The sequence below is a fragment of the Pteropus vampyrus genome, unplaced genomic scaffold (genome assembly GCF_000151845.1).
Source record: "Pteropus vampyrus isolate Shadow unplaced genomic scaffold, Pvam_2.0 Scaffold12, whole genome shotgun sequence".
NCBI classification, from domain to species: domain Eukaryota; kingdom Metazoa; phylum Chordata; class Mammalia; order Chiroptera; family Pteropodidae; genus Pteropus; species Pteropus vampyrus.
Genome location: NW_011888793.1, coordinates 16,640,525 through 16,656,712, shown reverse-complemented (window position 1 = coordinate 16,656,712; position 16,188 = coordinate 16,640,525). Strand labels below are relative to the sequence as shown.

General features: G+C 32.2%; 1 protein-coding gene across 1 annotated transcript in view; it reads right to left on the bottom strand.

Moving 5' to 3' along the window:
- The window catches only part of NAALADL2 (N-acetylated alpha-linked acidic dipeptidase like 2), a gene marked incomplete at its 3' end in the record, with an annotated part of 657,209 nt that overhangs the window by 311,885 nt on the left and 329,136 nt on the right, over positions 1-16,188 (bottom strand). The window contains exon 4 of the mRNA XM_011380947.1: positions 2,750-2,869. Coding sequence (XP_011379249.1) covers positions 2,750-2,869 — 120 coding nt within the window. The remainder of the gene's footprint in view (positions 1-2,749; positions 2,870-16,188) is intronic.

Here is a 16,188-nt window from a genome sequence, read left to right as displayed (position 1 = left end):
CTTACTGTATACTATTTCCTCACTTTCAAATTTCAGCCCCATAATATATTTGATGAACAGTTGAGGTAAGCTTGGCTGTAATCATGCTCCATAAGCTTGTCTAATCCATGCTTCCTTTTTCTTTACTATGTGAATGTGTATTAATAGCAATAATATCAATGATTCCTCCCAAGTCTCTGGAACTATCCACAGGAAACAAAGATGAATAGAACATAATTGAAAGGTTAAAGAAAGGATGTTCTGTCTCCTTTACCTAGAAGATAATGCCAGATATATAGCAAGATTATGTCTGGAGGGGGATTCTACGTAGAACTCTTTGTTAAATCTATTCACAGACTTATAAGGAAGAAGGCTGAAAAAAATATACCAGCTTCTTAATACATGTGTCCTATTCTTAATAAATCACTAATTCACTACTTTGTTGATATAGTCAAAGGGTTTCATAATGTAAATACTCTCTTTTAATTTATTATCTACTGGTAAGGATTTTGAGTATTCAGCCTTTAAGTATTATTAGAAAATTTTTAAATGCCTTATCGTAACTTGAATTTTTAAAGACTTTTTCTTTTTTTTTTTTTTGCTTATAAAATATATATGCAGTCATTGTAGAATATTTAGAGATTTAGGAAAATATAAAATAGAAATCCATAATTCCATTTACCCAATGTATATAATTGGCCCCATGCCACAAAGTTGAACAAGCAAGATTTATATAATATATCCAAAGCAATGTTACTTTGTTTCCCAGCGTCCTTTTAAAACATTTCTAGAGAGGAACATTCTTTCCCCTAAGACCTAAAGAAAGAATTCTTCTGATTATTAATAAAAATTAAAATGTGAATCAATTGTCATAAGTAAAGAGTTAGAATGCTTAGCTCTTATATCATGATCTAAACTCTACACTTGACTTAAAATGTCAACTTGTCTCCACAAGATCAGGTCTGTTGGTGAAGGAGTGAACTCTATTTTATTGCCTTCCCCACTCACTAATGATACCCATCTAGAAATTAAAAATAACATTTTATACTCTATAAATGAGTAAGGAGTTCAATAATAGTCTAACATGTTTTTAACTATTTCCTTTAAAACATTGGTAGTAGGTGGCTCATTTAAAAATATCTACTCTTTTTCATATTAGAATCTCAGTTAAAAACCCTGATCTAACATCTTCTGTCTGTCTGTCTATCCACCTGTCTATAAATCTACTCTAACTACACCATACCCACACATACATACACACATATACATATACATTAAAGACTCAGGATCTGAGATGAGACTGGGTATAAATCCTGATTGTTTTATGTAAGTAGCTGTTCATCTTTGAGCTAATCACTTCTCCTTTTTCTGCCTTAGTTATCTATTCTATAAATAAAAGATAATAGTAGTCTCTACCTCAATAATACAGTTATTAAGATTAATGTAATAACATATAAAAAGTGCTTAGAAAAACACCTAGCCCATATTACTAACAATGTTCCCTTTACAAGTAACAATAATATAATCATTATAAATGTCCTCTTTATAACTTGTTTGACTTATGAGAATTTCCATGGCTCATTAAATATTCTTCTTTACATTGAAATTATTGTATAGTATTCAGCTGTAAAAATGTAGCATAATTTTCAATACTTAACTGGACATATATATAATTTTAATATTTCGTCACATCATTGATCATCATTTTATTTATTGATTCTGTTTTTTTCCTCCTTAAGAATATATGGATTGAACTGGAATTATGGGTTCAAAATTTGACAATTTTAGGGCATTTAATACATGTCAACAAATTATCTTGCAAATAATTGATATCACTGTATATTATATTTTCAAGACCATCTTAAAATTCTGGCCAGTTATCAACTATGAGACATTGATTTAAGTATAAGGGCGTCCTTGGAAGATAATGAAAAACAGGCACAAGATGTTCTCTTGTCTTCTTACAGAGTGTGCCAACAGATTTCTGGAAACTTTTTTGGATCTGGGAATTAGTAAAGCTCATTTAAAGTTAAATGAAGAGAAATCCAAAAAATCTTCAGAACCAGAGAAAATCAGTGACATAACTACACTGAGGATTCTTTTTAGTAGAAAAAAAAACAAAGGAAGAATGAGAGGTAGTAGCTGTCTATTGTGGCAGCTCATTATGTGATACTTAGATCGAACTGCTTTAATTATGTAAATGCATCTAGTGGATGAGTGTTAATAAACTTCAATTTAAATAAAATAAATCAAAATTCTGTTTCTCCTTAGCATATTATAGCTTAATTAAATTCCTGAGCACAGTCAGTAACTATGAAGTTATATAGTTGACAAAATCAATCATTGAGGAGTGTAAATCAGCTAGATACTAGTCTAACATAAAACACATAGCAATTAGTCAGTTTTGATAATAGATTAGAAGCTTCGCACATGTCATAAGAGGAGGACACTGTGGTTCTCATTTTTAGCATTCCAGACAGGTATTATTAAGGAGAGTTTGCCAATTTTATCAAGGTCCCACAAACTCACCAATACCTGGCTTAAGGTATTTCTTGTCTTAAGTATAGGGACATCATTTTTTTCTCCTAAAGATCTTAATTTAAAACATTCCATTTTGGGAAAGCCATCCTCTTGTGTGATACCCTCTGCCTCTTTGTGCTCCCCTCTTTTTCTCTCTCTCTCTCTCTCTCCACACTCACAGAGGTATATAACTCCAACAAAGCAAAACAAAATATTCACCCCGCCACCAAAAATTAGCCATTGAACCAACCTTATAAAGTAGTGGTAATTTTCCTAATTTCAGGAGTGCAATCTGGTTTGTTACATTTTTTATTTTTTTAATCCTCTTTAAATCATCTGCATTTCCATAACTCACATCAATGACTTCAGCCTGAAAGAGGAAAAAAGACAAAGAAAAAATAAAGTCTTGTAGGAGGAATGATAGCAAATTGTTCATTTGATGTGACAAAAGCATTTGTTGTAATTTGAAATTGTCAAAGGAGAACTAATTCTACCTCTTATCCTACCCCAGGCACTATAAATGTGACCTTTCTATTTCTATCAAGTACAACAATTATTGTGATCACTTGAGAAAAAGTTTGAGTGATTTTTGTTTATCCTCTCCCTTCTAGCCAAGTTACAAAATCAGCTCATGCCTGTAACAGACCACTAAGTTCATTATATTCTACATTAATATTTCAGGAATTTAAATAATTTTATAAAACACTGCAAGATTAATTTCCTTAAGGTTCAACTACAATCATACCATTCTCAGGCTTAAAAACAATTTGAAAACTCTCTATTGTTATCCAAATTAAATGCAAAGTCCTTAGGCACAGCTCTTCATGTTGTGCATGTATCCAGTTTGAATTGTAGTCCTTGAGTTTTGCAGGATACAACCTGTACAACCACATGTGCCAGTTTGGCATTCAAAAACTTTAGAATATTGTCTTGAACTACTACTATTTCTGCCATATGTCCTGCTACTCCCCTCTACAGTTGTATTCTACATCTGTATTTCTCAGTTTTAAAAGATTTCTGTAATTAATGTAAAAGTGTCATGTCTTTCTGAAGATTCTAATCGGAATCTTCTGATGTAGTTGTCTCTTTCTTCCTCCCTGAAAAATACTATGCTCAAGTTTGTATTAAACATATATTCCTATCAGCCAAAATGGTATATTTCATCTTTATGTCTATAATTTATATTATTAAAATAGTTGTTGTGCTTTTCAATGATAAAATTATATTATAACACAAAATGTGTTGTTTCAATCTATAGCATATACACATCGAGTTGTTGATACAGAGTTAGTGGTGGCAAATAATGAAAGAGTGAAGATGGAGGACCCAGATCTCTAATCTCCCATGCTTTAAATTGGAGCTAATGCTCTTCAACCAGTTTTACACAAAGGGCTTCCATAGAAGACCCATTTGAAGAATTCTGTTTCTAGGAGAACATGTGAATACCACCAGGAGACTGACTGGTCTCTTAGAAGAAGCATTTCTGGCATAAAGTGTTTCCTTAGCCATTACTTTCATCTGCACCTGTAAAAACCTTACTAATACAGTGAAACTCATTTCAAATGTTATCTATATAATGAATTGTATTTCTCTGTTGTCCAATAATATGTGACTTTCTCTACTTTGAATCCCAGAGTGATCTGTTTCTGCCTCTCTTAAGGTCCCCAATGGACCCATCTCCATAAATATATATACATCTGTCTACCAATTTCAGTTTCTAGTACAGGGCAATTTCCTCAGAGAAGGACCCATCATGTACCCATTCTCATCCAGCATGCGCTGTTGCTTATCTGCCTTAAATTAAAATAATTACAGTACATAAATTATCTCAGAAAATTAAGTTGTACTTTTTAATGGATTTGCCGAGAAAATCTGTTAAAGACACTTCTGTCAAATGGTTTTTAATTATAATTTTGTTCAGTTAAAATGTGATTAAATCAGTGCTTTATTAATGAAATTTCTGTGTTTGCTAAAACCTTATCATATACTTAACTGTTAATCTATGGTTTTAAAGTCCTGATTAAATAAATGACCACATAGTATTAATGACCACATTGAAAAAGTTAGAGAATTCCTATTTTCCACTTCAAATTTGTAAGCTATTAATTATTTGTGAATCACTGATAGCATCTTAAAATAGGGCTATTACTCAATTGGTTATATTAATGAATATATTTTTTATATTTAGGAGCATTTGGGGAAAAATCATACTGGTCTGAAAGAGTGTAGGCCATGCTGTGACTTTTTTGTGTGTACATACCAGAAAGATATGGTAGCTACAAAGATATCAATTCTGTAAATGATATTTACATTGTTGAAAAATAGGAATAACTTGCATTAACAATGGAAATTTCAATTAAAGTACCCTTCAACTCATCTTCTATAAATAGTACATATCGATAGATTAAAGCATTTTAACATGTGAGAGCGGCTTTTATTTCACAAAAATATCCTCAACACAGGCATTATTATATCAATTTATTGGCTTATGCATTTTGAGGCTGTGCATTAAAACTCAGTAATTACAGAAGTCTCAATGTTCTGATGGTTTGACAGATGATAATAACAATGTATCTACTGCTTTTAAAGGAAGCCTCTGAACCAGGTCCTTTTTGAATGTCTTTCTTATTTACCTTCAAGCAAGCTGAAAATCAGAGCTGCAAGAAAGCACATTGAATTTTTCTTAGATACAAATCAATATACAATGATATGATAAAATGTCAAGCCATTTCTTTCTACACATTCTTGTTGCAATAATGAACCTCTTATTATATGTATTCTGTCACACTAGAAATTAGTCTACTCAACTAATTGGAGTACTATGTTTAATTTATGTCCAAATACTAAGGATCAAGTAACATCTGACTAGTCCATCTGGGAAATGTCAAATGAGAAGAAACCTAGGTACTTGTTGAATGTTTCACTCCGTGTGTACCAGTTTTTCCACTGTGGACTTCTCTGACACATGGGAGAGAGAAACTGTAAGGTGCAGAGTAAAATGGAATTAATTCTATTTTATGTTAAACTTTTTTACCAGAGAGAAATACAATAAAGTCCCCACTTTAATTTTTACTTAAATTCTGTGTGTTAATTTTTGAACTAAGAACAAAAAAAAACTTAAAACAACACTACCAATTCAGACAGAAAGCCAAATATTTGGTATTTTGTTAAAAAAAGTATTAGGATGACAACAGAGAGTGGTGGGCCATGGGCCACAGAGAAATAGCTGAGAGGAAGATTTGAACAATTTAAAAACAAACATTAAACATTAAACTACATTTATCTTCTATCAATGATAAAATATGTGATTAGAAGGAATCATAAAGCAGGCAATTAGCAATGACTAAAAATCAAAATATTAAAAAGGGACATTCTATTATGTCAGTGGTTCCATGGTTCTATACAAAAAATGGACAAATATCCTGAGCAGAAGCAACAGAAGACAGAAATGAATAGAATTATTGTTTCTTGTAGTCAGATAAATAAAATAAATAGATCATTGAAAGTAACTAGGTTAGATAACTCTCTGGGGACATCCATATGCGGGTGGCCTGGGCTCCACACTGAGGGACAATCCAGTGCTATGTTCCTCTTCCACCATGAGGAAGCAAAAATCATTCATGTTTATGAAATGATAAATGCTTTGCAATTTTTCAGACTTGACATTTTCAACCAAATCAATCACTCTGAATCCTCCTGGTTCCTCTCTAAAGAGAGATTTTGAATGTACAGAATGTTCGAAAAGCCTACTTTAACTAAAACAGTAATTTTCTACTCAAAATTAGAAATGGTAAATCCAAGCATTTCTCATACTGACAAAATATATTATTAGAAGTACCATTCATTTTGATAAAGTTTTACTTTAGAAATTACTATCTTATATAATCTAGCTCTTGAACATTCTTCAAATTAAAATGCTTATGCTTTACTTGTAAAGTCAAAATGATCTCCCATGTTTACCTCTGTCCTTTCTAAAAAGCATGAGCATATCCGTATTTATGAAGAATTCAAAATTCAGATTGTTAGAATTTTATTAGTAATTCCTTTTCAAGTTCATTCCAGGGCTTATTATCATGGACATTATTATGAAAACCACAATGTATTGAAGCATAAAAATGAATGCTGCTTTCTCCCACTACTGTGGTATATGTCACTAGTCAATCATGTCTTTTCAAACTTCTTCTTGAAACAGTATTCTAGCTAATCAAGACCCATTAGAGATTAGCATAAGTGAGCTACATAAAATATTTAATATTTTAATATTAAAGAATTGTCAACTTGAATAATTAATATTTAAATTAAAATATATTTACGCTACTTAATAACTAGAACAGCACAAGTACTAATCCGAAAAAATGGACTCCCAGTTAATCAGAAGGTACATCAGGCAGTGTGCAAATGAATTCAGCATTAAGCATGAGAAACACAATCTATTTTATTGTCTTTGATTTAAACAATCAGATGAAGGAGTGGCTTGTATCATTCTTTTTTTTCTTGCTGAAAAAAATATTGGCTACAATGATATGCTAAATGCACAGTGACCATGTTTTGATACCAAATATAACAAAGATAAGCCAGAGTAGTTACTTATCTTGGATGTAGAAATTATTTAACATATTTGCAAAATGTTTTATAATCTAACTTATTCACAAATATCTATAAATGACAAAATTAAAACAATTGTAACAAATTTAACCAACGTAAAGCACAGTTCTGTCAGAATTGCATTTCTATATTTTATGTCTACAGTCTCCAAAGTTAACAGACAAAATCATTTAAGTTTAGAATAAGATTGCATATAAGATGAAGAAAATGCAGATTGTCATGAATAAAAATATCTTTAAGTTGTCCCAAATTTAGCAAGTAGGCCCTTAAAGAATATTTAGACACATTTTTGTATTATTTGGCCAACATTTAAAAATAACAATCAGCCAGAGTATCTTTTCTGTTAGCTGTTTATATTAAAAAGTAATTTTAAAAGCTAAAACTATATTTTTCAAAAAATGTCATAAAAATATGTATAGAATTAGGAAAAAATTCCAGAAAAAAACAGAATTATTGAAGTCCAAGGAAGGGAGAGTTTTAGGCTCAACTTTTTTTTTTTTTTTTTTTTTTTTTTTTTAGGCATTTTTTTTTTTTTTTTTTTTTACCCAACAATATGGGTCAGGTTATATTTTAGTTTCTGAAGGTATAGAGGAAAATGAGTTACAAAAAACTTACTGTACTTTCTCTCACTGAGAGCTTGACAATAAAAAATGTAAATAAAGACATTAACAGTTCAGACTTTCAGGTATGCTATGCACTAATGACAATAAAGAAGGGGTAATATAATAGAGATTGAGGAGGAATTATATTAATAAGAAAGTCGGAGAGGGCATTGCTAAAGAGATCACATACAAATGATGAGAAGCCATGCACGGACATGTGGGAATTTTTTAGACAGAGATAACTACAAACTAACTCCTTCACAGAATGAAAATCTTTAACAAATGAAACAATGACATTGACTATGTTAAGATGTAAAACATGACTACTGAATTTTGAAATAAGAAGTTATTGATTTTCTTATAGGGATGGGGATTAGATAAGGATGGAATTTCAAGAAACTTATCAATAAAGGAAGGAGCAACAGTTATGTGGTACTCAAAGGACGTAACAGTTAGCTGGTGGATGTACAGTGAGAGAGGTGATTGTATATTGGTTGGTTAGCCAGCTTTTATCAGAAAGACTGTTTATACAAAAAGAAGAATGTTTATAGATTGAAAAGAAGACTTAGCCCTATTAGTCTACAAACTCTAGAAATAAAAGAAGTATAGAGAAATTGGATCTAGATTACTCTTTCTCAAAATGAGAATGAATAAAATAAATTAGTGTCAAAGTGATTAATCCTACTCCATTTATATTTCCATAAACATCAGTGATAATAGATTATAAGAGTTTCTGTAACTATCACTTTTTCCATGTTTAACCAATTTACTGTTTCCCTATAGCAAACTAAAACTAAGACTATTTTTAAAAAATCAATAACAGCACTGTTGCTGGTTAATTGCTCCAGGGATAAGTATCCTGAAATGACTCAATCATCCCTCCTGGGTGAGGCTGAAGGGCAAACAGAGTCCCTGTCTTGAAAGTCTAGGCAGGAAAATGATGTACCAGTCCCAGTTGTTTGAGGGCAAGGATGGAAGTTCAGCAGATATTTTGCAAACTGTCCCAGGAGGTGGAAGTATCAGGAAAGTAGACACCTGGAAGATAATTCGAAGAAGTTCTTGAACTTACTCCTTGATCTTCCATAAGTTCTTTCTACAAGGTAAACTCTATTTGACCATATAATTTTCTCTTTCAGAAGGAAACCAGAAGGAAATTCCCTGCCCCTTACAATACTATTACTGACTTTTGAGTGGACTCTGTGGCCTTGGATGAAAAGTTTATGGGGTTTGAAGTGGAATCTGAGTGAACTCTTACTTTCTGCCCAATAACATTGTCCTTGCCCTTGGCTCTGTCCAGCACTCCCCCATCCCCATATTGTGACCATGCTGTAATTGTCATACCAGTCTCTTGTTGAGTGCTGAGAAGTTGTATAGTAGCAAAACTAATCTCTAGGACAAACAAAAAACAAACGTGATGTGTAGTATTTAAAAATTTACGTGGCTTCAATATCAGACCAGAATTAGAAAGATTCACAGAAACACCTTTCACTAGCAGGAACAAGCTGGCTTGAGTAAATCCAGCACACTATGGGGACACTTGTGCCTGACCTTTTAAAGTGGTAGGACAATATACTATTTAAGGCTTTGCTAGGTGGTTGAAAACAGAAATAGGTATGCATTAGAGGTATGGGTTGAAGCTTTTGCCTAGGCGGTAGCAATGTGGGAAAAGTTAAGAAGCAGTGGAGGGCAAGAGATGGGTAACAGCAAGAAAGATACCGGCAAGACAAGAGTCACAGGAAACCCCAAGTGTTAGAAAATTGAAAATTGAATATAGGGCTTTTGCGAGTGTGTGTGTGTGTGTGTGTGACCATGTACATGTGCAAGTGTGTATTATGATAAGGATTAAGTTGGACAGGACTTATAAAATTATATAAAGAAAAAAGAAATTAATATTTAAACATTTATGTCCTCTGTATCCAACATTTTACTATAGAGATTGTATCAATTGTTTTCAGCCTCTCTTCGGAACATTTATGTTTGGTACATATTTCTGCCCACTTTTTAGATGAGGGAACTGAAGTTTAGGATATTTAAATAACTTGCTAGTGTTCATAGCAGTTTTGAGCCATGGAGTGTTGTAATTGTTTACCTAATTGCCAGTTTCTCCTATTAGACGACCAGCCACGTAGGGGCAGTGCCCACAGCTTTCTCATCAATCACTTTATCCCTTGTGACTGACATATAAAAAACACTATTCATGCATTTGCTGAATGTTGAATATACCTTGCTATATTCATGACATACAACTGGCTAAATTCTATAATATTCTGTTAATCTTTCAGTATCAAATTAAAATATGGAAAAAACATAATAATCAAAGGGCACTTTATTTAATAAATGATACTCAATTTATTAAGATAAGGATATTGAAGGAGTTACAAATTCATTCAAGAGAATTTTTGGAGGCAGTGAAAGTAATATGACAGAATTCTGCTTCTTTTAAAGTCACTTAGATTATTATATCAAAATAGTGGTTAAATCTATGGATCGTTTTTTGCACAGATCTCTAGTTGTGAAGTGAGGTAAATCATATTTGTTAACTATATATTTATTTAAATACTGACATTTTATGGAAATTAAAATATAAATTAACTCTGCTAAGAAAGTTACATTACCACTTAACTTATAAGCAGTATGCTTTAAAGCATACCAAAAGTAAAAATAAGAACTCTGACTCAGAATTTCCTGTCAAGTAACAATTATTATGGAAATTCACTTTACATATAACTTCAGTCAAATTAGAAGTCTGTAGTCACTTTCTCACTAAAAATGTCATGTTTTTTAATGAAAAGGGGTAAATAGTCTATTGCACTTTAACTACTTAGTTGAATTCAGCTATCTCTCTTTTAAAACTTTTATTTTACAAAAATAAGCTTTTGTTTTTTTTCCCAGGTAGAAGACGTAACCTCTCTAACAAATATTTAACTATAGAATATGTTCTGATACATCACTTCTTATTTATACCTGCTTTTGTCTAAATTTTAAATACAGAAAATGTATATACCTTAAATATATGAAAATATGTAGGAAAGTCCTATAGATGTTATCCTCAAATAAAAAAGCAGAAATTATGAAACTGTTCTATTAACTCAGTTAGTGCACAGAGCTCATAAAATCAGAAACAGGAGATCATATTGGGCAAAGGGATTTTACGTAATTTAAAAAAAAATTAACAACTTTATACAACTGTGCTCATAGCCTTTTATCTCACAACTGTTCGTTGTTGATCAAAAGATGGATGAAAAAGGGGGAGACAAATATAATGCAAAGTCATTTCAACATCGAAAAACTGCCCCAAGCTCACATTTCTCTGTTAGTGAGATAGTAGCTTCATCTTCATTAACAGACAATAATACAATTCCATTTCACTCCTTTAACTTTCTGATATTTTTATCTATAACTGGAATCCTTCAGAGCCAAATGCATATAGCTCTGCCTTTTTGCCATAACAATGATAAGTTTGCTTTTGTTTGAGAACATTAAAAATAAAAGAGAAACAAAGTTTTCCTAGCAATGAGAAAATAGACATCTAATAGTAAGTTATTCAAAGATTCCATGTAGTAGTTATATTTTTTAAGACTTTTTAACAAAATATCTGACACAGTGTTCGGATTTTATGTATGAAACTATGTCCTGATATTTTATAAAACAAAGACAAACAATGCTCTTTGGGCTCTACTTGACACAATTTGTCTTTCTGCATTCAAAAATAAAATAGTTCATTCCTAGATATTTGGGCTTTCAGTTTTCAATTAAAAATGTGATCTGAGATTTATATATAGTTTATTTTTTACTCATAATTATCAAGGCATTCCCCTCCCTAATGATTAAAATTTGTCATGTTAAGCAGGACAGGAAGATTATATTTAGACAATAGGGTAAAAGATTATATTTCTAAAACTTACAACATACAACATCTGATATTTTCTTAATTTCTCCCATTCGAATGTGTCTATTTTATACCAAATCTTAATAATAACAATAGCTAACATTTACTGAGTGCTTTCTAAGTGCCAGGCACTTTACATGATTTATATCATTTCTTCCCCACAATGACCATTGGAGGTGCTGTTATTATTCCCCTAATATAAATAAGAACATTGAGGCTTACAGAATTGAAGTAATCAAACCACAGTCATGCAGTTGATAAGGAAGGGTGCTAGTCTGGGCTCTCTGAGTAATGGAGTAATGATAACTGTGTTGATAACAACATTTTACCCACAGTTAATGAGTTAGTGAAAATAAATTTCTCTATAAAATTGTATTATTTGGCTTGTCTTGAAAACACAAAACAATGCTTAACATATAGAAAATACCAAAATCCATAAAATGTATTGGAATAAAAACAAATCCACTGTTCAAAAATAAGGACATTGCTGACTCAATCTGACCAACCTACATTAAATATTAATTGTTCCCTTTGCTTTTCTGCATCTATGTGGGTTTCACAAAGAACAAAAGAAATAATTGCACAGGAATTACATAAAGCCATATGTTCTATTTATAAAACTGACTAGACATTGTCGATACTCACTACCAGTGTCTTTAACATTATGATGACATTATAGTTGATATTTACCTTTTAATAAAAATATAAATTACTGGTTATTCCCTGAAGCTAACTTCACTCGTGCTAAATTATTTATGTATCCATTTTAATATGTATTTTGCATCTGACAGGACAACTCTCCTTAGGACACTTACTGACCCACCTGTCATTATGATAGGGTAAACAATGTCACCTTTCCAGTGCACAATGAATTACAAAGAAGTTGCAAAGTACACCATCCATCATGCTGGCACTAAGTAGGTTTTCGAAGTAGATCTCAGATATCACAAATTCTATTTAGACTGTTACCAGAAAGCAAAAATTGGAAGCTTATACAAAACGGTCATATGATGAATGGACATGACAGCTCTTCAAAGAAAAGGGGCACTCCTCTTCCACAAATAACCTTGTCAAAAGCAAAAGTCGTGGGGCATTGTGCTGGCAGTCAGATTAGCATAATATAAGAACTTGTTAATGGCTCTGCCTGATGGAAATTCATGAGAACATAATGTACTCAAAATCAAAAAATTAGGTATGCCTGAATCAGCAGCCGCAACCTCTCAAGCTTGATTTGAATTAGGGAATAATCTAAAGGGATACTGAAAATCACTAGTAGCCTATTAATTAATATATGTGAGTTTTGATAATACATCTGTCTAAAACATGTATATAAAATACATGTAAGCATTCTATATGCATATAATATAGTCACCTATAAGTTGCTTTGCTTTTGAAAATCATAATAAATTACTATAGTTTAAAAAATCAATATCAATAACATTATATCCTTTATTGAATATTTCAATTAACATGTAATTGCTGTAATAGCTTTGAATTATTAATATAATTCCAAAATAGTTATAGTCAGTGTCTTCATCTAACTTGCTTGGTTAATTTCTCAAATTATGTTCTTCAGATAGAGGAGTTTGTTTTATCCATAATCGCTCTTTAGTTTCTTTAACACTACCACTTATAGTTAGGACGAATATTTCAAACATGGAGTATGTTTCTACATCTACAGCTAACTTTATTTCTCCCATCTAATAGCTACATTTTAACTCTTTTTCTACACTTATTTGTTTAAAGCGATAGTTTTTATAGTATTTATAAATGGTACAAGGGTCCCAAATGACTTATGACTTCATGAACATTAAGGTAATTCCGTGATTCTTTAATGACCTTGGTTCTCTTTTATTTGAAACGAAGAAAATTTAAACATTTATAACTAAAAGATAAATGTGTAGAAAACTCTCAGAGGAATGGTCACATATGAACGTTAAAAAAAAAATCCAGTGGGCCCAGTGGATTATTCAAGAGGGTCGCACTGATGAAACAGGGATACAAGCGGTAGTGTTGCGGCTTTTCTATATCATGTCAGTCAAGAAATAATGAATGTTCGCCACGCAAAATTGAAAAGCAAATAAATGGGGATGGTTCCAAGGACCCACTCAAATTCTTGGGGTTTTTGTTGTTGCTTTGTGTTTCAGACATGCTTTTGTTTAAGAGAGGAGATGGCTGTGCTGGACTTCGGTCAACTGGGATAAAAGAACACTGGATATGTGGGTGGCTTATGCAGGGTTGAGAGTCTGAGAGAAAATATGTGGGGTAACTTTAGAACCTTGACTTAAGATCAAAGCTTCTGAACTAAAGAAAGAGTGCTAGTAGCCTCCCTCTATTTTTATTTATACACAGGTGCGTTTCCGTTATTGCCTACCAGAAGTAGTATATATTAGTGAAATTACATGAGTCCTATACTAGAAATATTACAGACATTTAGTATTATATTAACTTTTAATTAGTGATTGGCTTTTCAAAGTGGTGATGTTCATATGTAGTCCTTTTGCTAAAAGTCAGAGAATAATATGACAAAGAACACAAGTAATGCTGAACCATCAGTAAATTGCCTCTCACAATCTCGCTGCCAAAAAAATAAATATGTATATATAGGAATAAGCATGTATTTCTGAAAAGTAACTTTAAATGATTTAAATATTTTATAGATTAATCAGAGTTAATAAAAAGTTAGATCTAAAAAATCTGTGCCAATAATTAACAATAGTCAGAAAACGAACATTATTTCATTTGTATTAAAGAGATAATCTACAGCAGGGGTTCCCAACCTCTGGGCCATGGACCGAGTACCAGTCCATGGCCTGTTAGAAACTGGGCTGCATAGCAGAATATGAGTGGAGGTGAGCGGCAGTGAGGGAACAAAGTTTTATGTGTATTTGCAGCCGTTCCTCAGCGCTAACATCACTGCCTCAACTCCACCTCAGATCATCGGGCATTAGACTCTCATAGTAACACAAGTCCTTGGTGCCAAAAAGATTGGGGACCGCTTATCTATAGTATTATAAAAGACTGAAACTGTATATTAAACTGATACTTTAAATGGAGACAAAAAACTTGCTATTTAAGAAAATTAGTAACCAATTATATATTGTATCTAACTGGTATATTGTCCTTACTATGGACTAGGCTCTGTCCTCTAAGGTTTACATATATTAGTTAATTTAATTCTCAAAATAACCTCTTGATGTTGGAACTATTTTATATCTATATTACAGAGATGAGCAGACTTAGTTCTAAATGTGTAAGAAACAGTGGGTAATTGGGGAGCTGAGATTAAAAACTAGTTTATGTGATTCTGGAAACCACGCACTTAACCACAATGCCGAAAAAACATCACACACAAAAACACATACAAACACCAAAACAAAATAAAACAAAACAAAAACACCGCTAACCCAGAAAACAGTAAAGCAATAATTCATACCTGGTCCCCTAGCTCAGGTGTTCTGTATTAAGAAAGCAGAAGCAATGTATTTTAAATCTTAAATCTGTAAATAATCACATCAGTTTCCCACTCTAGTTCTTGTGTTCGTACAGTTTCAAAACACAATCACCTCTATATTCTTTCTGTCCATGTCAATCTATTAAAATTTGCCTCTTCAAAACCAAAGAATGAAATAAACATGTTCTCTATGAACTAAGCAAAATGTGAATGATTCAGTCACACATTCAACACTTTTGAATTAAATTCTTCTAACGTGTTTTCACTTTCAAAATATGACAAGTAAAGGGTCAGGCGATCCAAATCTTCCTTTCTCTTTTCTGGCACCTCTACACTGAGAACATTTAATGGTTACTTTCATGTGCTGCATCTTGCCAGTTAGTTCAATTTAGATGAAAGCTGTTGTTTTCTAATTTCATTTCACTGTAAATGACAGAGACAAATGGTCATATTACCTCGAGAGTTCCTTTGGCAGAATAGGCTGCGTATGAGTAGAGCAGATCTTGGCTGTTACGTTTTCTGGCTTCTTCACTGCAAGGCTGGCCATTAGGATGAAAGCATTGTCCGCTGCTGCTCAGAGTCACAGAGCTGGGAGAAGGGCCTGGCAGATTAAGCAGCACAGAGTAATTTACAAACTGTATATCTTCTAGGCCCAAAGATGTCCACTGAGTCTCAATCTTCTTTGAAATTTCTGTGTCATCTTCACTTGTGTACAGTTGTACCAAATTTCTGTAAGAAATTTAAAAAGCACACTCTAAAATGAAGAAAATATTTATTCTTTTGAGTTATGACTGTTTACTATATAAGCAATTAATAGCTGTGGGATATGAAAGAAACACAGGTAGAGGTGATGAACGTGAACAGAAATTGCACTAAATCAAAGCATGAATGAAGTTCTTAAATTAAGAACTTAAAAAGCACTACAGGACCGCAGAGAAGACAGTGATTAATGCCAACTAGTTCTTTTATTAGTTTTGATTCTTCTATTGACATCAATACAATCCATTTAAAACTCAGTTCCAAAGACAGGAGTCCTGCTGGTTGAGACAGTTCTGTATTATAATTACAATGATTCCATATAAGCTATGTGATTAATACACAGCTATTGCTATTTAAAATGATACAGACAGAACTTTTTG